Source organism: Tursiops truncatus, chromosome 3, assembly GCF_011762595.2.
Source record: "Tursiops truncatus isolate mTurTru1 chromosome 3, mTurTru1.mat.Y, whole genome shotgun sequence".
Classification (NCBI taxonomy): Eukaryota; Metazoa; Chordata; class Mammalia; order Artiodactyla; family Delphinidae; genus Tursiops; species Tursiops truncatus.
Window position 1 is genome coordinate 38,314,978 of NC_047036.1, and position 25,674 is coordinate 38,340,651.

Sequence of the window (25,674 nt, forward strand, 5' to 3'; positions counted from 1 at the left end):
AACCACCTGTGGCCTAAATAAACCGGGATCGTACACCCGGACCCTCTCCCTCCTGCTTATGGAGGGATATTAGGCTACAACTGAGTGAGGGTGATTGGGATTATACTTGGAAAAGCAAATCTTTACAATTTCCAAAGTTTTGGCGAATTAGCTGTGATCATTTCACAATTGATCCATGCTCTGGCTCCAGGATAAGGAATATGGAGATTCCATAAGTATTATAGAATGAATAAATGAAGAAGGCAACAGGGACTATCAATAAATTGTCCAGGGATTCCCTGGCGGTCCAGTGGTTAAGACTCCGTGCTCTCACTGCCGAGAACCTGGGTTCGATCCCTGGTAGGGGAACTAAGATCCCACAAGCTGTGTGGCTCGACCTAAATAAATAAATAAATAAATAAACTATCCAAAACAATGACTAATTTTTTTTAACTTTAGTCAAACTTTGGTTGAAATCTTAAAACTTTAATCGCAATAGTTTAACCCTCTCCCCCATGAAAGAAAAGCGTCTGTATATGATTAATTCAATACAACATAGAATTTAGCTGCTTTTCATTTGAAATATGTATTTTTGTTTAGAGAATCACTTTACCACACATTGATTGCTTTTATAAAGTTTTTTTACATATATTTCCATGCTATCTAGGCCTCAATCATATCATATATATATGTATATATACATGAATATTTTTGTTTCTTCAGCAAGCATTTGATAATTTCTTATATTACTATCATAAGGTAAATACTTATAATTTCTATTAGTATCTTCCATTATTAATAAAATATTGATAATTTATGGGCTGTTGAAATTAGATAAATATCTGGAATTTCATTCAAGTGAAGTATCTAAAGTCATAAACGGTTTGATTATTTTCCCCTTGCCTCTTTCACTTACAAGTTTTGGTCCAATTTAACTCTCAATGAATGCAAGCCATGTTCTCGCCTGCTCTAGATTTCCTCTAACTACAGAGGATGTTTCCAGAATAAATAACCTCCCAGAGGCCTCATGATATAAAGGGAAATCACAGCAGGACTAGTGTGATTTACTTAAAATAAATAAGAATGAATTTACTGTCTGGTCTCAAATACTGTGGCTTGGACATATGGGAGAAAGGAGTAGTTAGGCCTAAGATCTTGGAGTCACCTTCTTTGCAAAGTTTTAAGTCTATTGAAAACAGACTGTTCTAATTAGCTGTTCTTTTACTTAATTGAGTTTCATAAGAACTTAATGGAGTTTGAAGAGCAAAAGTACCTCAATATGCATAATATGCTATTTGCTGTCATTTTTTTTAATGTGACATCTAATGAGAAAGGCAGCTAACCACATCTAAGTTCTCTTTAAGAGAAGAAAATAACAGAGATTGCCTCAATTGAGGCAAAACTCTCTTTTAGTAGGTTGAGGGAGGCTATAGAAAAAGTGACCGATGATAAATTTATTACTTAAGTAGGTAATTTTAGCTTTACCTGGCCAAATCATTCAAAAGCAGCCTTCTGGCTGGGTTGAACCGTACTTGGAAACATTGATGACAATTCTGATTCACAGACTCTTGTGCAGGAAGTGAGTTAGGTCTCTGGGGGAGCATGGTTAACCCCCTGATCAGTCTGCATGTGTCTCATCTTGAATCATGCAACAAAATGAGGTTATTTTACGTTTTTATTATAAATTTACTCCTATAGTCATGTATTCATTTAAAAAATGATCAGTGCTATTGAAAACAATTTGAGATTAATATTTTTAGAAAGCAGGGAATTACAAATCACAAAATTCTCATTCGGTTGGGAATGAAATGATTCTGATAATTTGCTGATGATGTTTCAAACTTTTACCCCAAATAAAATATCCTTTGCTTTATGATCATCCATCATCCATTTAAAGAACTGAAGGCAGCTGAGTAATATTCTAATCTTTGTATTGTGGCTAATGTTAAAGTAGGTTGGAAGATTGCAAGATTTTGACTATTCATTTTGATCACTTTTTGTGGTTGGATGATTTTAATTTTGGAGTTGATGTTTTGGAGGACAGGGCATGCAGAGGATTTTTTTAAGGTTTGAGGAAGCTATACCACTGTATTCAGGCTCACCACCCAAACATATATCTCATGGAAAAGAGAGAGAGAGAGAGAACGAGAGAGAGAGCGAGAGAGAGAGCGAGAGAGCGAGAGCGAGAGAGAGAGCGAGAGAGAGAGCGAGAGAGAGAGAGAGAGAGAGAGAGAGAGAGAGAGAAAGAAAAGGAAAGAAAAAGCCACATAAATCAGGGTGGACCGCTTTAATTTCTCTGGACTTCCATTAGTAGTGGGCCAGTAGGACTACTTAACAAATCTCTGGTTCTCCTCTTCTGGCAGATGGCAGGATTGTATTTCCCTCTCTCTCTTTTTTTTTTAATTAATTTATTTTTTCACTGCGTTGGGTCTTCATTGATGTGCATGGGCTTTTGCGGTGAGCAGGGACTACTCTTCATTGCGGTGTGCGGGCTTCTCCTTGCTGTGGCTTCTTTTGTTGCAGAGCACGGGCTCTAGGTGCGCGGACTTTGGTGGTTGTGGCACGCAGGCTCAGTAGTTGTGGCGCACGGGCTCTAGAGCGCAAGCTCAGCAGCTGTGGCTTTGCACGGGCTTAGTTGCTCCGTAGCATGTGGGATCTTCCTGGACCAGGGCTCAAACCCATGTCCCCTGCATTGGCAGGAGGATTCTTAACCACTGCACCACCACCAGGGAAGTCCCGTCCCTCCCTCTTATAATATCAGCAGTGGACACACAACTAGTGTTGGCCAGTAAAATGTGAGCCAAAGTGCTAGTGTGTGAGTTCCCACATCTTCAATACTCCACCACTCTGGGCCCCTTGGCGACTACAATGAATAGCATTCTTTCTAGTCCTCTGATTCCATAGTAAGCAGGTAGTGTGAGTGAGATATAAATCCTTTTTTTGTGTGTTAAACCAGTGAGATTTTGAGGATGTTTGTTACTACAGCATAACTTAACCTACACCGAAGTATGTCATTCGTCAAAAGATCTTGGGTTGGATGTTTGTAATGTCCTTTGCAGCATACTGATTCTCCCGCTTCTGCCTCTGGAACCCATGGAAAAGCAGTCTGAACTGAAAACCAGGGGAAAGTGATGGCAGGAGGCACACAGAAGAAAGAAACAAACAGGAGACTATTTTTCAAAACCACTGGCATAAAATCTAGATGCAGGCTTCACAATGTGAGATCCCAGACAGTCACCTCTTCTTCCAATGCCTGTGCTTTTCCTCAAGCAAAACCAAGGACTTTTAAACGGAGGGCAGAGTTGTAGCAAGTGTTTACACTGTACCTCTTATACACTGTTATTTTATATGGGGTTCCTTTCTTATCTGGATCTAATTTTTAAATTCTTCTTAGCCCTGTTGTCCTTTAGAGAAATTTATAGCTACCATGAATACAGTCTTGCAAATGCTTTAATCTGCCAAGAGTTCTTCCCAACTACTGAGTTTGCATATTTCTTGGCCCATTCACAAACATCTCTCCCACACTGAGCATGAAACACACACTGAGTAGGCATGCAGAGATAGACACACAAGCTGTTGAGTTTCAGATGTCATAGGAAGGTGTATGTTTCTTCACAAAATATATTTCTTCTCCAAATATAACTGACTAATTGTTGAAAGCAGAAATAACTAAATAGCAATAGAGGTTTATTTCCCAAGAACTTGTGATAGAGTTTCATGTATGTGTGTGTATGCATATAATTTCCTTGACAGTTGATGAGGGAAGGCTATCTGTCTAAAATATATTTTTATAACCAGCACAGTCCTGCTAATTTTGGTCAGATAGTATTATAAAACATCACAACAGTATAATAAATAAGCTGTGGTTTTATAGAGAAAGGAGGACCAACATAGATGGTCTAACATTTAATATATTGTAAGTATGTATGTGGTATCATTAATGAGGATGTTGTCTTGATTAGTTCCACTAAAAAACAGGAGAATGAATTGCTAAGAATTCTAACGCATAGTGCCCTCAACAATGCATGTTCATAGAAAAATATATTTCATACATATGTTCTTAAATGAACTAGGTCACATGCAAGTAGTCCAAATCAGATGGCTGGATTTCAAGATATGTCAATTCAAAGACTAATAACTCAGATGCTGGAAAGAAATTTGTGGAGCAATTCTTCTTAAGCCCTCAGTCCCAGAGTGAAACAACTGCATCAGATCATTTCTGTGTAGTCTCCCTTCTCTTAAAAAAGTATTCAAGTTCAATTTGATGTGATCTTTTCATAGTGAATAAATATAGGCAGTGCACGGAATTGTTTTGAATTATTATAAACCCGATACAGCATTCAGTACACAATCAGATATCAAGATTCACAGTTCAAGTTGCATTCGTATTTCAAGCATTCGCCTTGATTCTGCGTTTGCTATTCATGAGATCTAGGGCTACTGAAAGATACTCAGATACAGAAGCAATCCTGATGACTGGGCCACTGCATCTGGACAGACTGTAATCACGCTTTGTAATCTCGCAGTGGGAAACGTGAAATTACTGGCAATATATAAAAAGGGCATCACAAGGGAAATTGGTTTGCATATACACAGTGTTGTTGTGAGTTCTTTGAAGTGTGGCATAAAAACAAAAGTGTAACTATTTACAGATCTACACCTGCAGAATCCAGTTAATTGCAAACCTTTAATGCCTCTGCCTCCTTAAAATTCTGTATTTATGCTCTGCTGTGGTGAAGAAGAACACTTGTAACCCTTTAGTTACTTTTTTTTGGAAAGAAATTGATAGTATTGGTAACTGGGAAAATACTAACTTTTAACCAGAAAAGTGCTGAAGAAATCATATAAGGAATACTTCAGAATTCACATATTAAAGGTTTTATAAGGAACGTATATCACATTCTGATCATAACGTTATGATAAATTCCGTTGAAATGATCTGGAAATCTATTTTTGAAGAAAACAGCTGTGGGTAAGGTTTGTGCTGACTTTTGTTATCTCTGATTCCTTTTTCTCTGCCTCTAAACATACCCAAGTCTTGCCATCATAAATAAATCCAAAATTATTCTCGCCTCTGAAATTGGCAAAGATGGGAGAAAAAAATGCCTGGCGATGATGAGCATGTGGAAAATGGTCACTGGGGGATCCTCGCTGGTGCGATTATAAGTTGTTTTAACCTTTTAAAATAGTAACTAAACAGTATATATTAAGACTCCCAAATATAGTTATACTATTTATTTTACTCAGTAATTCTAGAAATTATTCTCTGGGAAGACAGCTGCACATCGATTTTTACCCAGAGAGCTATTTATCAATATTTATAGTGTAAAAAAGTTGAAAGCAACCTAATGTTGTATTACATAATTTTATATAAATACAGACATTTAAATTTATGGTTTTGAAGAATATTCCACAATATAAAAAATACTCATAGAAAAAGTGAAAGAGCAGGACAAAAATCTTTACATACCTTATTATCCTTAATAATAATCATGTGTATTACATGATATATTAATATATGAAAGAGACTGGAGTGAGATATAAGCAAAAAGAATTGTCTCTGAGTGACCGTGTTACAAGTTATCTATTGTCTGTTTTTCTCTTTCTCACATTTTATATAATGAGTCTATATTACCATTGTAATCAGAAAAAGTAGATATTTTTAGAAAATACATAAGATTTTTTAATAAAGTAAATTTTATCCACAACCTAGAGTTAATATATAAGTACTCTTTATACTTTTTTGGTTTTCCTACTTCTATTTTATCTAAATAAAGTGTTTTAGTTTCCATAGTGTTTTGGTAATCTGCTTGCTCAGTGAACAGTATATTTGGAACATTTCCCTCAGGATACTAAATGTTTTTATATCAATATTTTTAATAATGGGTAATTTTAAAAGATTATATTAACGTGCCATCATTTATATCCTTATTATTCAATATTCTTTTTTTTTCCTAATTTCTACTCTTACATACATCCTTCTAGGTAAAAGTTTGCACGTGTTTGTTATAATTTTCTTGGGAATGGTTGTTGTCAAGGCCTCTTTGTCTCACCAAAATGTCTTTTGCACATTATTAGTGATCTCTCCTCATCATTGTATTTAATGGCTCTCTTTTAACATGCCTGGCTGTAGGTTATTTGACTTCTTAAGAGAGACTCTATGTGGCCTGAAAAACCTAAAATATTTACTCTTTTGACCTTTATAGGAAAAGTTTTCTGAACCCTGAAGTAGAGGCATAAAAGAAATGGTTCTTGTGCTTGGTCCTTCTTCTTGTCTTAGTTTCTGTATAATTTCATAACTAAGTTGGCATACTTTTGTATCTAAATTTGCATATATGTCTATATTTGTAAAGGGTTATAAAGGTTTTTATCCTTTATGAATAGCACAGATGTTTTGACGCAGGCAATTAAAGAATTCCTATGTGAATAATTTTATCCCTTTTCTTCTTTATGTAACCTTTAAAAATATGACCATGAAAAAACAAAAAGTAATTTCATAAATAGTGAAAATGTGCTCAGTGTTTTGATATATTTCTAAGGAGAGGAAGGAGAAAGCATAGAGGCTGAGTTATTATTTTCTAACATGCTGCATGTTTTTGGTCATTGATATCAAAAAGCAAAAGGACCCTCTAGATTCCTTTATTCATCAAATTACATAAAGCCATTTAATCATTAAAAATGCCTTCTCTAAACCCTATAAAAGTGCCATAGTTTTGTACTCTGTTAGCATTATTTGCATATATCATGCACAGAAATCTTCATTGAGTACCTACTATGTGCCAGATACTGTACTGTACAATTTTGAAGTTGAACGTGAGTTCAATGCCTGGCTTCCCACTGACTTCTTATCTGCCCTTTGACAACTTGTTTCGCTTTCCTAAACCTCAGTTTCCTCATTTGCGAATGAGGATAATTATAGCATCCCTGTCAGAAGGCTATAATGAGGACCTAATGAGATCATCCATTAATGTTTGACCTGGTTTCCAACACAAAGTGATAAGTGATAGTTTATTGAATATCGAATCGGCTAAGCACTTGCATAAGTAAATAGGATACGTGTATTCACATCCCAGCTCTGCTACAGAGTGATGACAGGTGAGTTACTTTATTACTCTGAGCCTCAGTTAATGGACATATAAATTGGAAATAGTAGTAGTACCTGTAGGGCACTATGATCGCAGGTATGCAAAATCCTTAGAACGATTTCTGGCATGAAAGTGCTCAATAAATATTGTCCATTAACTTTTATAATTTCTGTTATCTCTGTAGTTTTCTCCCTCACTATGATTTGTATTTGTAACTTAAGAAATTTATTACAATATCAAAAATAGGGATGTGTGTATGGAGAATATAAAAATTGCTGTTTTTATGATCTTTGTTAACTATATGCTAGTTTGTGGCACTGTGCTGGCTGGAGAAAAGTTGGTCTCCATCATGTCTTTATGTGGAATATACTTGTTTTAATTTTGATACATCAGACCTTTAGAGCTGGCTGTCAAAACATAGTGACATTTAAGTGGCAGAACACCTGGACCAGTTTCAGAACCACCGTCTAATGTGACAGGAAAATTTATGGGCACTTTATTGTGGCAGTCACTTATCCCTCTACCCCTTCCTTGTGTCAGAAACTCCTTTCTTGTCCTTAGAGGCAGCTCTTCATCTTCAGAGTACAGTGAAAAGCGAGTGGTCACATAAGAAGATTGTTTAATTTGTCACAGGGAACTGGGAATGTTTGAAACTATGAACCAAATAAGTCCTGAATTTATGTATGCATTTGCCTGAACATGAAGATGGAAAGATATCTGTATGGTATAAAGAGGTCACATAAGACCACAATCCAACTAAATTGAGTTAGTTAATTCATGTCCACAGTCATTTCTGAGCTATCTGTGGAAATCAGAGATGAAAATTCATGATCAAATTTTAATTTAAAATAAGCTAGGACGCTATCTTTTAAGCAAAATGAAAAAAATAATGTTAATCTTTGCTTCCAGGGAATATGGAGCCATTGATGATGTAGATATTGATCTGCATATTGATGTTAGCTTTCTTGATGTAAGTATCAATTGAAGCAATATGATTGGTACATTTAAAAAACACACTTTTATTCTTGGAAGAAATTTAATTTTAGTTTCTCTTGTACATAATACTATAAGTAACATAATGACTTTGTCAAAGTGACTTATGAAGAAATGCTATGACTTGTCAAAAAAGCAGAGATTTTATATACATATATATTTTTTCCATCAGTTCTTGTAATATATTCTGAAACTTATGGGCTTGTAGTATATCATTATTTCTTAAGTTTTCACTTTAATTTTCAGATTTAGAAGGCAAAAATTAAGAGTACTTTGGCTTTCTTTTCACAAGCGAATAGGTTTTGAAATAATTTATAGGCCTTAATGATTTAAAATAAGTTTAAAAAATTTTATCTGGAAAAAACATCAAGAACTCTAAAAGATGACTAATTCATCTTTCAAATATTTGCACAGGAGGAGATTGCTGTGGCATGGGAAGTGATTCGAACAGAACCTATAATTGTCCGACTACACTGTTCGCTTACACAGTATTTAAATGGCCCAGGTTAGTTTTATTTCTCTATTATTTTGAATGTTCATTAGTTGTGCATTATGTAAAATGACTGTTCATTTGGTAATTCTGAACATAAATGCAGCTATCTTCATAATGATACTTAAATATACTTGCATCCTAACAGAGGTGCTTTATGACCAATATAACTATTGGAAGCAGAAACATATAACATTTAGTTTTATAGTTTTCAGAAGTTGACAAGTTGCTGTGAAACAAACACAATAAAACCTAAAAGAGAATTTTGCATATAATAGATTCTCAGTAAGTATACTTAGGGTTGCTCTTAAGTTTAATTATTTCTGTCTCTGAACCTGAGATTTAATTTTAATGTTTACTTATCTCACCTTTGATTACTGATGAATTTAGCCTAAGTGTAACGTATTTCTGTTTTTGAAAATGGAGATCATAATAATATTTTTGTTTTCCAATACCTGAAGGGATGATTTTGCTTTATCTCAAGGAATAGTTGTTTATAACACAGGACCCTATTATAAATCTTGCCAAGACTTACTGGATTTAAATGTTTTCTCTGCCTACTAATACTCTCTCTCTTTCTCTCTCTCTCTCATACACACACACACACACACACACACACAAACACACACACACAACTGCATCTATTCATATTATTGCAGTTATCTACTGCTGCAGAATAAACCACTTTAAAACGAAGTGGCTTAAAACAACTTCTCTCTCACCGTTCTTTGGGGCTCAACTGGGCAGCTCCTGCCTGGGGTCTCCCGTGCCTTTGCAGTCAGGTGGTGGGCGGGGTTTATGTCATTAATGGCTCCACTAGTTTGATGCTCAAGATGGTTGGATTTCAGATGGCTAGCAATTGATACAGGTGTCAGTTCGGGACCACGCAGGGCTCAGCTGGGGCTATTAACTAGAGTGTCTCCTTACACAAGGCTTCTTCGTGTGGTTTGGGCTTCTTGTAGTATGGTGACAGGGATCCGAAAGCAAGTGTTCCAAGAGACAGGGTGTGCTAAAAGGCTCAACGGCTCTTTCACTGTATTCTGTTGATCAAAATTGTCAATGGACCCACCCAGAATAAAGGCATAGGGACATAGACGGCACCTCTCGAAATTGTGGCCATGTTTGATCAGCTGTGCACACATTACCGTGGTCTCTGCACATTTCTCTTTAGGCATATCAGGGAACTTATATCTACTGTTAGTTTTCACATAAGAAAAATATTTGCCCTTTCAAGTTCATGAAATATATAGGAAAGTCTCTCATTTTGAAAATGTCTCTGTTGTCACCATTTTTTAATTTTTGGATAATGTATTCTACTTAAATAATCAACATACCGTAACACATAGTAACTGATGTGATTTATTGCTAGGCAAAGACAAATAGATGTTACATATCTTTATTCTGATTACTTCAAATATATAGAAATGTAATAAAGAAGAAAAATAATTCCTCATAATCCCTCTATACTGAGAAACCTGTAAATCGGTTGGTGTTGTTTGTTTTCTGTGCACATGTGGTTTATTTTCATAAAGTTCATATCAAATTGTATAGATATCTGTGTGCCTTAATGTTATGTCATGAGCCTGTCCTCCAGTCGTTAAATATTCTAAAATGGAATGATTTGTAGTATCTGCACAATATTCCAGCCTGTAGGTGTATGCGTTTTTGCTGTTTTCGCACGTATTCTGCTGTGTCGCTAATATTTTTCTTTCTTTAGTGATTTGAAATGTACTTATTCTATTTTATTCTGATGGTGGTTAAAAGCAAAAGAATCCCTCATGTCTGAACTTTTTTTTTAATTAATGGGGTTAGGAAGAAAATTGGGTCATTTAATCTCTACTAACCCCAATTCCATCTGTGCAAGATGACGATGTGGCATGCTTTTATGTAATCTTACCACTGTTACTCATGTGTTTATGTAATCTTGAATTTTAGGCAGAGATTTTCCATTCACAGTATCTCTTTAAAGATTTGTCACATTTGCATGGTTTTATATTTCAACAATTATATTTTAATTCACGTTTAGATCATTTTATTGCTCAATACTATTTATTTAGTATCACAATTCATCTGTAATTTCTTATTTTTTCATCTTTGTTAGTTGATTTACATGTTTACTAGTTTGTAAACTAAAGAAACGTGAGGGTTATGCTTCATTTTTCATACCTAAGAATGACTCTTTGTTTTGTGAACGAGACAAACTTGACCAACTATAAATTTATGGGCTCATAACAGTTCTACCCAAAAAGGCAAAAGTGCTTTAAAAACTTCTGCTAGTCTGTGTCTGAACTGTTTAACTTTGTTCATTTGTAAGAAATCTATCTTGGTTTTGTTTATGTTTTGTTATGTGTACTTATCGAGGTATTTTTTTCTCTTTCTCCTTGATACTACTCTTTATATATTTATTTTTGATTGGTATGCTTACCTTCTTTATCTGCTCACCCCAGTATATGTAGATTGGATCTAATTCCTGTATCCTCCATGCTGTTTATCATTTCTCTTAGTCTTTCATCCGTCACCTCTAATTTTCTAAGTTTTTTTCATTTGTCTTCTACTCCATTGAGTGAATTTTTTTCATAATTTAGTCTTTGATATAATGTTCCCCTATTTTTAATTTTACTACAATCTCTGCTGATACCATATTTTCCCCTCTTTATTATCAATTGCTTTCATTTTATTTATGCATCATTTTGAATTTTGTTCACAAAATCAATAATTGTTCAAGAATTATAATTTTGTTCCTATAGATGTGAGTTTTGTTTTCCTCAGAATTCAAGCAGTGTCGAAATGCACTTCTTTCAGAAATTAGTGTGATTTGTGTATAATTTCTTCCGATAAGAAGAGTAAAAACTCTTTATAATGAAAACAGGAAATACAGAGACAGTGTGGGGAAAAAAAAGGGATAGTAAAGAAAGAGAATTCCAGGGACTTCCCTGGCGGTCCAGTGGTTAAGACTCCACACTTCCAGTGCAGGGAGTGCGGGTTCGATCCCTGGTCGGGGAACTAAAAGATCCCACATGGTACGCGGCCAAAAAATAAAAATAAATAAAATATTAAAACTTCTTTAAAACAAAAAGAGAATTCCACATTTACTCATTTACTGTACTCTAGAGTTAGTTCTGATAAGAATTGAAGAAATACACCTCCTTATCCAATTTGAAGTTAAAAATAAAGATTATTTTTATTGTACACGGGGAAATATACTTTAAAAAGACAAGGTTGTTATGATTCTTATGGTACTATGTATTTTTTCCAGAATTGCTGGTATATAAGTCTAGTTTATGATCTCAAGGACAGGGCTGCTTTTAGTTTAAAGTGATAAATAGCTGATGTTATTAAAAATGTTTGCCTGTGCAGATCCTCTCATTATTGATACCTGTACATTTACACGATCACAGTGTGGGACTAATTTCCACATATCTTGAGCGACCCTCACTTATTGCCTTCCCAACCTAAATTATGAGACAAGGAAAAATTGAACAACTTCTACCTTTTGTAAAACAGAAAATATTTTACTAGTATATCTTTCTCATTCTATTGCCCCCCAAACTGAATGCTGTGGGGAGTTTGGTTGAGGTAAACTTTTAATTTTGGAAGAATAGACATTTCTATAATATTTATTACTTTTCCTATAAAGAAGCATTTATCTGTAGATTCTACTTTTAAATGTTGTACAGTTCTGTGTTTTTTGGTTTTCGTTTTGCCTTAAATGACTGATTTTAGCTCAATTTATTCCTGAATATTTGTGTACTACTTGTTTGCTTAATGGCACTTTAATATCCCAGTTTATTTTCTAATTGATTGTTTTGGCTATCAAAAATCTATCACCTTCCTTTTTTAAATTGTGGTAAACATAATATAAAATGTACCGTTTTTAAGTGCACAGTTCAGTGGCATTAAATACTTCCACATTGTTGGGCAGCCATCACCACCATCCATCCCCATAACACCATGTGTTCTTTTTTTTTTTAGCCTCTTTATTGGAGTATAATGGCTTTACAGTGTTGTGTTAGTTTCTGCTGTATAACAAGGTGCATCAGCTATACATATACATATATCCCCATATCCCCTGCCTCTTGTGTCTCCCTCCCACCCTCCCTATCCCACCCCTCTAGGTGGTCACTAAGCACCGAGCTGATCTCCCTATGCTATGCGGTTGCTTCCCACTAGCTCTCTATTTTGCATTTGGTAGTGTATATATATATGTCCATGCCACTCTCTCACTTCAAAGGAAGAAAAGAATATATAGTAGACCTAGGTTTTATATTTCTTGTGAACCCAGTTAGGAACTAGAATATACTCCTATACATATAATATATTCTAAGAAAATACTTAGTAGTAATTTGATAATTATTAGCATCATGATTTAACTTAGTAGATATAGTACAGGAACAAATTTTATTCTGTATGTGACTTGCTTTTCGTATGATGGCATACAATTACTTTTGTTTACTTCTCACCAACCATCTTGTACATTGCAATTTGGAGTTTTAGTCCTCAGCATTGAAATGTTTTTGGTATTTCTTCCTGTTCCAGGACAAAAATCAGAAGAATAAAAGGTATTTGTTTAATAAATTGCTGTACTTTAAAAAAAATCTATTACCTTTACAAACATTAAAAAAAATTAATCTAAAACATTTTTAGGTTTACAGAAAAACTACAGAGGTAGTACAGGGTCCTCATACACTCTACATCCAATTTCACTGATTACTAACATCTTATATGAATACATTAAATACAATAAATTACAATAATTAATTGCATTAATTTTAATAGTAATAAGAATTTTGTCACTTGAATTTTGGAATATTTTTAGAAGTAACATCTTGTTAGCTCTTTCAGTGTATTCCAAAATTTGGGGTCATTCAGATTTTATACTACTAATTGAGTCAATGTTGGTGACATTTATTTTCTAGCTCTTCATAGTATGAATAAGTTTTGGCCTTTGTATTATTAATTTATAGGATAATTAGTATATTCTGGATAAACAGTTGTGTCTGTTATATCTCTTCTTTCTCTCTATATGTGTCTTATACAATTTTCTTCAGTGAAGATTTCAGTTCTAGTGTGTTTTGGATTTTTCTGCATTTTTTTAAACCAGGTCCTTTTTGCTTCTTTGCCTCCATCTTCCCAGTTACTTTTCCCATCTGCCTGAGAAGAAACTGTGTCTTCTTAAATCTTAGAGCACACTGTGTTCTAGTTTTGTCATCTTTTTCTTTAAAAAATAATTCCCCTGAGTTTTCAAGTTAGGATTTTTTATTCACTTTTCTATAGCCTTGGGTTTGGGACACATGGGATTGCAGTGATGTACTCTCTATGTTAAGGATTAGAATGTTTTCAGGAAAGAAACTGGTGGCTGATATAACACCCATTTTCTTTGATCAGTGGAGTGTTTGTATCTCAGACTAATGGCCAAGATGGTGAGGCAGTTGGGGATACCAGCCTGGTTTACTATGTGGAGCATGTGTGGTCTGAGACTGTCCTATTAATAAGACAGTCTTTGCTCTGTCTTATTAATAACTAACAGTTATCCCAACTGTTAGTATGAATGGTGCTACCCATGCCCCTGTGCAATATCATCCTTGCATTTGCATGCTAGCTTCCATCTCCTTTCACCTAATTAAGATACCCTTCCAGTAGTTGTCTCTCTCCTTCTTGTACTGTTCATGTCTCTTTCTTCTAAAAGATTTCCTTCAGAAAAAGAAAAAAAAAAATCCTCTCATCTTTAAAACAAACACCTTTAGACCTCAAATCACTCTTAACTTAGTCCCTAACACTCTGCTTCCCATGCCTGTTAAATATCTTCATTAAAGTTGTCTCTATTAGCTTACTTCAGTTTTTTTTAAATTCTATTTTTTTTTCTACAGCAGGTTCCTATTAGTTATCTATTTTATACATATTAGTGTGTATATGTCAATCCCAATCTCCCAATGCATCTGACTACCACCACCTCCCCATTGCTTTCCCCTGTTTAGTGTCCATACATTTGTTCCCTACATCTGTGTCTCTATTTCTGCCTTGCAAACCGGTTCATCTGTACCATTTTTCTAGATTCCACATATATGCATTAAATATGATATTGTTTTTCTCTTTCTGACTTACTTCACTCTGTATGACAGTCTCTAGGTCGATCCACATCTCTACAAATTTGTTCCTTCTTATGGCTGAGTAATATTCCATTGTATATATGTACCATGTCTTCTTTATCCATTTGTCTGTTGATGGGCATTTAGGTTGCTTCCATGACCTGGCTACTGTAAATAGTGCTGCAGTGAACATTGGGGTGCATGTGTCTTTTTGAATTATGGTTTTCTCTGGGTATATGCCCAGTAGAGGGATTGCTGGGTCATATGGTAATTCTATTTTTAGTTTTTTAAGGAACCTCCATACTGTTCTCTGTAGTGGCTATATCAATTTACATTCCCACCAACATTGCAAGAGGGTTCCCTTTTCTCCACACCCTCTCCAGCATTTGTTGTTTGTAGATTTTCTGATGATGCCCATTCTAACCAGTGTGAGGTGATACCTCATCGTAGTTTTGATTTGCATTTCTCTAATCATTAGTGATGTTGAGCAGCTTTTCATGTGCCTCTTGGCCATCTGTATGTCTTCCTTGGAGAAATGTCTGTTTAGGTCTTCTGACCATTTTTCTTCTTCTTTTTTTTTTTTTTCTTGCGGTACGCGGGCCTCTGACTGTTGTGGCCTCTCCCGTTGCGGAGCACAGGCTCCGGACGCGCAGGCTCAGCGGCCATGGCTCATGCGCCCAGCCGCTCCGTGGTATGTGGGATCTTCCCGGACCGGGGCCAAACCCGCGTACCCTGCATCGGCAGGCGGACTCTCAACCACTGCCCCACCAGGGAAGCCCCTGACCATTTTTCAATTGGGTTGTTTGTTTTTTTAATATTGATCTGCATGAGCTGTTTATATATTTTGGAGATTAATCCTTTGTCTTTTGATTCATTTGCAAATATTTTCTCCCATTCTGAGGGTTGTCTTTATGTCTTGTTTATAGTTTCCTTTGCTGTGCAAAAGCTTTTAAGTTTCATTAGGTCCCATTTGTTTATTTTTGTTTTTATTGCCATTACTCTAGGAGGTGGGTCAAAAAAGATCTTGCTGTGATTTTTGTCAAAGAGTGCTCTTCCTATGTTTTCCTCTATGAGTTTTATAGTGTCTGGTTTTACATTTAGGTCTTTAATCCATTTTGAGTTTATTTTTGTGTATGGTGTTAGGGAGTGTACTAATTTCACTCTTTTACATGTAGCTGTCCAGTTTTCCCAGCACCACTTATTGAAGAGATTGTCTTTTCTCCATTGCATATCCTTGCCTCCTTTGTCATAGATTAGTTGACCATAGGTGCATGGGTTTAACTCTAGGCTTTCTGTCCTGTTCCATTGATCTATATTTATGTTTTTGTGCCAGTACCATATTGTCTTGATTACTGTAGCTTTGTAGTATAGACTGAAGTCAGGGAGTCTGATTCCTCCAGCTCCTTTTTTTCCTCTCAGGATTGCTTTGGCTATTTGGGGTCTTTGTGTCTCCATACAAATTTTAAGATTTTTCTTCTAGTTCTGTAAAAAATGCCGTTGGTAATTTAATAGGGATTGCACTGAATCTGTAGATTGCTTTGGGTAGTTTAGTCATTTTCACAATATTGATTCTTCCAACCCAAAAACATGGTATACCTCTTCATCTGGTTGTGTCATCTTTGATTTCTTTCATCAGTGTCTTATAGTTTTCTGAGTAGAGGTCTTTTACCTCCTTAGATAGGTTTATTCCTAGGTATTTTACTCTTTTTGTTGCAGTGGTGAATGGGAGTGTTTCCTTAATTTCTCTTTCTGATCTTTCATTGTTAGTGTATAGGAATGCAAGAGATTTCTGTGCATTAATTTTGTATCCTGCAACTTTACCAAATTCATTGATTAGCTCTAGCAGTTTTCTGGTAGCATCTTTAGGATTATCTGTATATACTGTCATGTCATCTGCAAACAGGGACAATTTTACTTCTTCTTTTCCAATTTGTATTCATTTTGTTTATTATTCTTCTCTGATTGCCGTGGCTAAGACTTCCAAAACTATGTTGAATAATAGTGGCAAGAGTGGGCAACCTTGTCTTGTTCCTGATCTTAGAGGAAATGCTTTCAGGTTTTCACCATTGAGAATGATGTTTGCTGTGGGTTTGTCGTATATGGCCTTTATTATGTTGAGGTAGGTTCCCTCTGTGCCCACTTTCTGGAGAGTTTTATCATAAATGGTGTTGAATTTTGTCAAAAGCTTTTACTGCATCTATTGAGATGATCATATGGTTTTTATTCTTCAATTTGTTAGTATAGTGTATCACACTGATTGATTTGTGTATATTGAAGAATCCTTGCATCCCTGGGATAAATACCACTTTATCATGGTGTATGGTCCTTTTAATGTGTGTTGGATTCTGTTTGCTAGTATTTTGTTGAGGATTTTTGCATCTATATTCATCAGTGATACTGGTCTGTAATTTCCTTTTTTTGTAGTATCTTTGTCTGGTTTTGGTATCAGGGTGATGGTAGCCTCATAGAATGAGTTTGGGAGTGTTCCTTCCTCTGCAATTTTTGGAAGAGTTTGAGAAGGATGGGTGTTAGCTCTTCTCTAAATGTTTGATAGAATTCACCTGTGAAGCCATCTGGTCCTGGACTTTTGTTTGCTGGAAGATTTTTAATCACAGTTTCAATTTCATTACTTGTGACTGGTCTGTTCATATTTTCTATTTCTTCCTGCTTCAGTCTTGGAAGGTTATACCTTCCGATGAATTTGTCTGTTTCTTCCAGATTGTACGTTTTATTGGCATAGAGTTTCTTTTAGTAGTCTTTTATGAGCTTTGTATTTCTCCGGTGTCCGTTGTAACTTCTCCTTTTTCATTTCAAATTTTATTGATTTGAGTCCTCTCCCTCTTTTTCTCGATGAATCTGGCTAAAGGTTTATCAATTTTGTTTACCTTCTCAAAGAACCAGCTTTTAGTTTTATTGATCTTCGCTATTATTTTCTTTGTTTCTATTTCATTTATTTCTGCTCTGATCTTTATGATTTCTTTCCTTCTACTAACTTTGGGTTTTGTTTCTTCTTCTTTCTCTGGTTCCTTTAGGTGAGATGTAAGGTTAGATTGTTTATTTGAGATTTTTGTTGTTTCTTGAGGTAGGCTTATATTGTTCTAAACTTCCCTCTTACAACTGCTTTGCTGCATCCCATAGATTTTGGATTGTCGTGTTTTGTTGTCATTTTTCTCTAGGTTGTTTTTGATTTCCTCTTTGATTTCTTCAGTGATGTTTTGGTTAGTTAGTAACGTATTGTTTAGCCTTCATGTGTTTGTGGTTTTTTTGTTTTTTTCCCTGTAATTTATTTCTAATCTCATAGCGTTGTGGTCGGAAAAGATGCTTGATATGATTTCAGTTTTCTTTTTTTTTTTTTTTTTGCTGTATGTGGGCCTCTCACTGTTGTGGCCTCTCCCGTTGCGGAGCACAGGCTCTGGACGCGCAGGCTCAGCGGCCATGGCTCACGGGCCCAGCCGCTCTGCTGCATGTGGGATCTTCCCGGACCAGGGCACGAACCTGCGTCCCCTGCATCGGCAGGCGGACTCTCAACCACTGCACCACCAGGGAAGCCCTGAGTTCAGTTTTCTGAAGTTTACCAAGGCTTGATTTGTGACCCAAGATGTGATCTGTCCTGGAGAATGTTCCTTGTGCACTTGAGAAGAAAGTGTAATCTGCTGGTTTTGGATGGAATGTCCTATAAATATCAATTAAATCTATCTGTTCTATTGTGTCATTGAAAGCTTGTGTTTTCTTCTTAATTTTCTTTCTGGATGATCTGTCCATTGGTGTAAGTGAGGTGTTAAAGTCCCCCACTATTATTGTATTACTGTCGATTTCCTCTTTTATAGCTTTTTGCATTTGCCTTATGTATTGAGGTGCTCCTGTATTGGGTGCATATATATTTATAATTGCTGTATCTTCTTCTTGGATTGATCCCTTGATTATTATGTAGTGTCCTTCCTTGTCTCCTGTAACATTCTTTATTTTGAAGTCTCTTTTATCTGATATGAGTATTGCTACTCCAGCTTTCTTTTGATTTCCATTTGCATGGTATATCTTTTTCCATCCCCTCACTTTCAGTCTGTATGTGTTCCTAGGTCTGAAGTGGGTCTCTTGTAGACAGCATATATATTAGTTGTTTTTCTGGGGTTTTATCTTCTTCCTTCATCTGGTACATAGTCCTCTGCCTTTTCATTTGGTCTGTCTTTCTGTGAATGTCATTTTCATTCCACAGGCTGCAGGATTGTAGTTCTTCTTGCTTCTGCTGTCTGCCCTCTAGCTTCCTTCATTTTCTTTCCTCATTTTTTCTCCTTGAATACGCTGTAGATGTGCTTTGGATGCATCATTTCACAAACACTGCTCTTGTCAATGTCACCAGTGACTAGAATATTGCTTAGTGACCCCATGACCAATTTTGAATCCTCATCTTAATTAACTTAGCAGCATTTGATAACAGTTGTTTACCCCCTCCTTGGAAATTTTTTTTGAATATATGTCCAGATTAACATATTAATTCTGGAATCTTCCACCCTCCCAGCCATTCCTCTTCAGCCTTGTTTGCTGAGCCTCTACATACTGAATGGCTCAGGCTGAATCCTTAGACTTCTGTCCGCCATCTACACTCACTCGTTTCTCATCCAGCCTCGTGCCTTTAAGTACATATGTATTTTTGCTCTTCCACATGTAAGTCTTTTTTTTTTTTTTTTGTCTGTGCTGTAGGACTGGTGGGATCTTAGTTCCCCTACCAGGGGTTGAACCCGGACCCTCGGCAGTGAGAGCTCGGAGTCCTAACCACTGGACCGCCAGGGAATTCCCCCCACATTGATGTCTTTAGCACATTCCTCTCATCCGAAATGCGTAAACACTGGATTTCTTTATCCAGTTGCCTACTTAACTTTTCCACTTGAGTGACAAATAAGCTTCTCAAATTTACAATAGCCGGAGTCAAGTTGGCAGTCTTCCCCGCTGCTCCAAACCTGATTCTCTTGCAGTCTTTCACGTACCAGGAATTGGTACGTTTCATCCTTCTGGTTGCTCAGGCCAAAAATCCTTTGATTCATCCCTGACTCCTTTCTTTTTCTGACACTTTAAATTCAGTCCATCAGCAAAATCTGTCAGCTCTCCCAGAGAGTGTGAATCCAAAATGTTCACCATCTCTGCTAATCCAAGCCACTCTACTCTTCCCTTAATTACTGTAATGAGTTCCAGACTGATTTTCCTATTTCTATCCTTGCTCTTTACAGGGAACCTACACTGTTTGTGGTCCTTTTCTCATCTCGTCTCCTAATGAGATACCTTGTTCACTCCTCTCCAGCTCTCCCTGCTGGTCCTAGAATACTGAAGCACATTTCTTCCTCAGGGGTACTGCCCTGTGTTTCCTCTGGCTGGGATCCTTTTCTTCCTGCCATATTATCTGATGTGGAAGTCTGTTTATGCCCACATAACCTTCAGCCCCCCCACCCTTTTCTGTCTTTATTTTTATCCAGAGCCTTTATCACCACGTGACATTTAATCTATTTTCTTATATATTTTTTGTCTGTCTCCTTCTCTTTACTAAGGCTCATGAGAGCAGGGATATTGGTGTGTGTTTTTTGCTACTCTATCTATAGTGGCTGGCACAGTGAGAAAACAATAACTACCCTTTAAACCGGTGAATAGTGAATGGTGAGTGACTCTTTTGGAGGTTATCAGTTTCATAAGCAGCATAGTTATTAACTTATAGAAATCTATATATCTGATAAAAATATGAAGCACACAAGAGGGTGTGCAGTGAAAAGTGAGTATCCTATGCCTACTGTCATCCTCCATTGTTTTATTCTTTAAAAAAGGTCTGTGTGTATACCAACATGTCTCTCTTCCACCTAAGGAATAGTGTGCAAACTATCCTACACATGGCTATTTACACTTAATATATATTTTTGGAGATCATTCTTCATTATTATATATATTGTGCATTTACATATGCGTATATTACACATTAGTATATATAATATATACTAACCTAGAATGATCTCCAAAATCTCTCTATAAAGCATAAATAGCCATGTGTAGGATTGTGTGTGGACTATTTTAAAATGTGTATGTATGTATATACATATATATTACATATACATAGTAATATATATATATATATATTACTTTTCAGACTTTTTCCTGGCTGATGGTTGAGTTTCAACTCAACATTTAGGCTGATTTTTTTTCCTTTGCAGTGCCCACTGTTGATGTCTTTCAGATTTCCACAAAAGAGAGATTTGGACTGGGACATCAGCTGAAAAAGTAAGTTTTCCAATGACTAAAAAACAAATTTCTATTAAAGAGAACTGAGTTCTCATTTTGCTCACCACTCCCCGCCCCATTTTTATTCAACAAAGCTTTTTGAAGTAAATGCCTCAGGAGCGGAAGTCGTCCTGATGCTAAGAGCTGCATCAATAATTTAGTTGGCAGAGCTCACCTTAGAACTGAGCCAGATTCCTTCCATCTGCCCCCCCCTGGATTCACTCTCCTCCCTCTAACATCCTGCCTTCCACCTGAGGAGGTGGGCATATAAAAATTAGAAGATAAACCCTTAATGTTTAGAATTCCACATCTTTGAAACTAAATTCAATTTGCAACATATATTTAGCACATTATATTATGCAGTGTTTTCTTTTTAAGGACTCAATATAGATTCATCAGTTGTAACAAATGCACCACTCCCGCGGGAGATGTTGATAATAGGGAAGCTATGGGCAGGGGCATATGCGAAATCTCAGTACCTTCCTCTCAATTTTGCTGTGCACCTAAAACCGCTCTAAAAAAATAAAGTCATTAAATTAAAAATAATTTTTAAAATGAGGGAGAAAATTGGATGAGGGAAAAAAAATCACAGGGGAAATTTTCTCAGTTTCCTGTACCGGATTAGGTATCCTTTTCCAGTGCAACTGGCTTTGTTTTTTCAATTGGATTTTGTTTTTCAAGCCAGTATCTTACAGGTCTTGGAACTAAGCATGGAGCCTGCCTTCTATGTTAAGCCATTCAGGTTGGCCACCACCTCATCTTAGCACATGTTTTTTTCCCCCCCTATGATTTTTTTCCCTCATCCAATTTTCTCCCTCATTATTTTAAGAGCGGTTTTAGGTGCACAGCAAAATTGAGAGGAAGGTACTGAGATTTTGCATATGCCCCTGCCCATAGCTTCCCTATTGTCAACATCTCCTGCTGGAGTGGTGCATTGGTTACAACTGAAGAATCTGTATTGACTATGATTATCACTCAAAGTCCGGAGTTCTACTTTATGTACTTTTGTAAGCCACTTAAGAACTTTTTTTGGGGGGAGGGGTGAAATGCCATTGGTCCAAATGAGACAACAATTATAAAAGCACAGAAGTCTAGGAATAGATAGCTTCCTACCCTTAATGACATTGAGCTCAGAAAAAGAAATTATGTGTGTAATCCCAACCCTGAGAAATTAAGGAAAGCTATACTCTGTACTCACTGTTGAATCACCTTGTAGAATATATAACATTTTATTAATAGTTCCACCCAAATGTTTAACATTTTTAAAAAGTTATTTACTTTTATGGGCAGATTTTAATTATATGAAAAGTTTGGTATATGAACTAGAACTTTATTTAATGACCCTTGATTAATTTTAGACTAATTTAGTTTCTTACCTTAATTATAAATAACTGGGTTTGTCTGTGATCTTCTAGTCTAAAATTATATATAATAAAATTTCAAAATCTGATCTCATCCTCACAATGTCATAAGAGGAAATTGAAATATAAAGAGGTTATTTTCCAGAAACATACAGCAAGTTAGGAAGGCAGATTTAGAATCTAGGCCCTTTGTTTTTGCTCAGGAAATAAGAAACACTCATTAAACTTTTTCTGTGATTCCTTATCTTGTGTGTTCCTGGCAGTAAGAGTCTAAACAACAGCAACAGCAAATGCTTATGCAGTGCTGCTTACATGTCAGGCACTTAGAATAGTGACATACATTAGCTCCCTTGATCTTCACAACAACCCTATCAAGCAGGTACTGTTACTCTCCATGTTTCCTAGATGATGAAGCCCAGGCCCTGGGAGCTTAAGCAACTTGGTTAAGCTCACACACTGAGAAAGTGGTACAGCCAGAATTTGACTCCATATCAATACTTTTGATCCATCCACTAATCTGCCTTTCATATAATCCTAGATAGTCCTTTGTCTTAATAAGGCTTGGAATATATTTTCATCATTGAATGGATATTGGGGAAATGTGACATCATTAAAAGAGCCTGAAAGAGAAAATACTGACCCCAAACAGATGTAATAAAGTGATCAGCCTTGAATAGGGTATCTGTCAATCAAAGGCGAAGCATATCACAGACTATGGAAATAATCTTAAACTGTGTGTGACTTTATGTTGAATTGATGTTGATCAAACTTAAGTTGCTTTTTTCTGTTTTTGGTTTTGGTTTTTTTGCGATACGCGGGCCTCTCACTGTTGTGGCCTCTCCCGTTGCGGAGCACAGGCTCCGGACGCGCAGGCTTAGCGGCCATGGCTCATGGGCCCAGCTGCTCCGCGGCATGTGGGATCTTCCCGGACCGGGGCACGAACCCGTGTCCCCTGCATCGGCAGGCGGACTCTCAACCACTGCGCCACCGGGGAAGCCCCTTAAGTTGTTTTTAAAAGGAAAAAAATACATTGCAAATCTCCAACATTGCCTGAAGTATATACAAACATAAAGAATGGTGTAAATTCTTCATATGTTGAGTTCACATTTATAACACAAAATTCAATTTATAACTGATGTGCAAATCAAAATGAAACATTCAAATTTCAAATTAATATACTAATTTAATTTGATGGGTGGTGTCATTTCGCTGAAGCTATTTCACCACCACAGTTTGAACACAGTACTGACTACTATAGTGCCCATTTCAGCATGTAGAGGATCATCATGTGACCCACGTGTATTCCCTTTCTCTTCTGAACTACCCTGGAAGCTTTGTTCACATAGCTGGCTGTGACCTCATCCGGTCTTCAGTTGATGTGAATGTATAATTTACCGTGAAGTCTTTTTCCCTTCTTTTATCATCAGCCAATGGCAATTATAGTAGTTCTTCTTAGTGACAGCACAAACTCAAACACCAGTGTGAGCACTGAAATCTCTCGGTGCCTCTCTATTATAAGGGGGTGGTCATTATACCAAACGTGCTCATATGTATATTTCAGATCACAGTTGAAATGAAACACTATATTGAATTTCTTATAGGAGGTAGTTAACTCCTCCCTTTCGAATCCAAGAACATGTAGGGATTTGGGTGTGCAAGTTTAAGAATTACTAGTTTTAGATGTTGAAGTCACACTTTAGAACGCTAATGTAATATGAAAGTGGGAACAATTTTAGCTCTTTTACTTGTTATTTTTTGTTCCAGTTAGTCTGCCAAGAATCAGAGAAGCACTTGCTTGGTTTCTTAGGGAGTGGTACACAGGAATGGCAATTTTTCATAGGAGGAAAAGAATCTGAATCTGCTTGGTACAAAGGGTGGTGTCACTGGAGGTTTCAGGTTAAGTACAAGGGAAAATGATGACCTTAATATTACTGTTACATTTAAATCTTGATGAAATCTTGGAAGAAAAAAACCTTCAAAGATTAAGTGGAAAATAAGAACTTTCCCTCGTCCTGAGCTCTAGGGAGAATTTACTGCAAATTTGGAATCATGCATCACTGACTGCAGCTTTACCCCCTTCTTCCTCACTACCTCTACAGCTAAAAAGACCGCAAATAATTGCACATTTCCTCTGAATTCAACTAAGCTAGCTCACTAAAGTTTGGGGTAGTTAGTCTGAGTGATGTAGTTTCTGGCGATCTGAGTTAATGTGGTGAGACCTGAAGGATCTCAAGAAAATAAAAATTGGCCTAGTGCTAAGAGTCACAGCTGCCCCTTTTGAATAACATACGTTAACATAGGTCTCTCCGTGTTGGATAACATAGGTGTTACAGCTCTGCTTACAATCCAGGCTAACTTGGACAGATTTCATTTCCTCACCTTACTTGTGAAATGTGTGGAAGGAGAAAAAAAATCTGTATATAAAGTTCCTCTTTCACACCCTGCTGTATTGTAAATAGTAGATATTGGTACCATCTTCCTGGTACAAAAGCAATCTGTGTTAGAAACAACTGGAAAGAGCAGGAAAGCAGGACCTGCTGAATTGACTTGGGAAAGAAAATCTAAGTGTTTAATTTACTGCGCACAATGTTTAATTGTAAAATTTTGCCTCTACTTAAGTATCAGCCTTAAGGGACTCTCCTCCATTGTCACTGGAGGGATGGGATCCAGAGAAGCTGTCACAGCCTGAGACCCTTCTCAGAAAACAAGGCTGTGTCTTTCTTAAATCCACCTTTGACGTTCTAGAATTCTTTATCACAAAACAGTGATGCCATGGTCTTGACTTAGAAAATATTGAGATCAGAAGTTACCAAATTCCTGCCTTAGGATAGGAACTAAAAATTCTTAGAGGCGCACCATCTTTTAAAAAACCAGCACATTTTAAAGTGAATGGCGGCTGTGCTGAACGTAAAACTTGCTGACCTCCTAATTCTCCATAGAGTCAATTTTGCATGGCTTATTTTTGTTTACGATTTTGTACTTTCATTTTGTTTTCCTTCTCACGAAGAAAAATACATAAGCAAATCAAGGAGAAGGAAAAGAACTTTACTTTATCTTAATAGATCATAATTACTAACAAAACATTTTTTAAAACCTGTGTTGCTAGCACCAACAAAATAATTCAGACTTTTCTCTTGCCACCTCAGCTAAAGGTGTTGATCCTAAAGGCCGTCCTTATAAATCTCCTTATATCCTTATTCTTTTATCAACTTCTTAATCGTTTGTATTTTTAATTATGTCACAGTAATTAATTAATTATTAATCGTAACACAGTAAAATCATAGAAATTTTCTATAGGATGCTTTCCTACACAAGAAGACATCTTGTATGGTTCAAAATTAAACTCCGCCTAATTACCATGCATTTATTTTCCTTTGATAAATGCATTCTCTACATAATCCATACAGAAATCTGATATTAAATGA

General features: G+C 36.2%; 1 protein-coding gene across 2 annotated transcripts in view; it reads left to right on the top strand.

The window, feature by feature from the left end:
- PARP8 (poly(ADP-ribose) polymerase family member 8) overlaps positions 1 to 25,674 on the top strand; it is a 185,335-nt gene that overhangs the window by 114,273 nt on the left and 45,388 nt on the right. For both annotated transcript variants that reach the window (XM_019930053.3, XM_019930054.3), the window contains exons 9-11: positions 7,974 to 8,034; positions 8,472 to 8,562; positions 20,822 to 20,888. In XM_019930053.3, the coding sequence (XP_019785612.1) occupies positions 7,974 to 8,034; positions 8,472 to 8,562; positions 20,822 to 20,888 (219 nt within the window). The remainder of the gene's footprint in view (positions 1 to 7,973; positions 8,035 to 8,471; positions 8,563 to 20,821; positions 20,889 to 25,674) is intronic.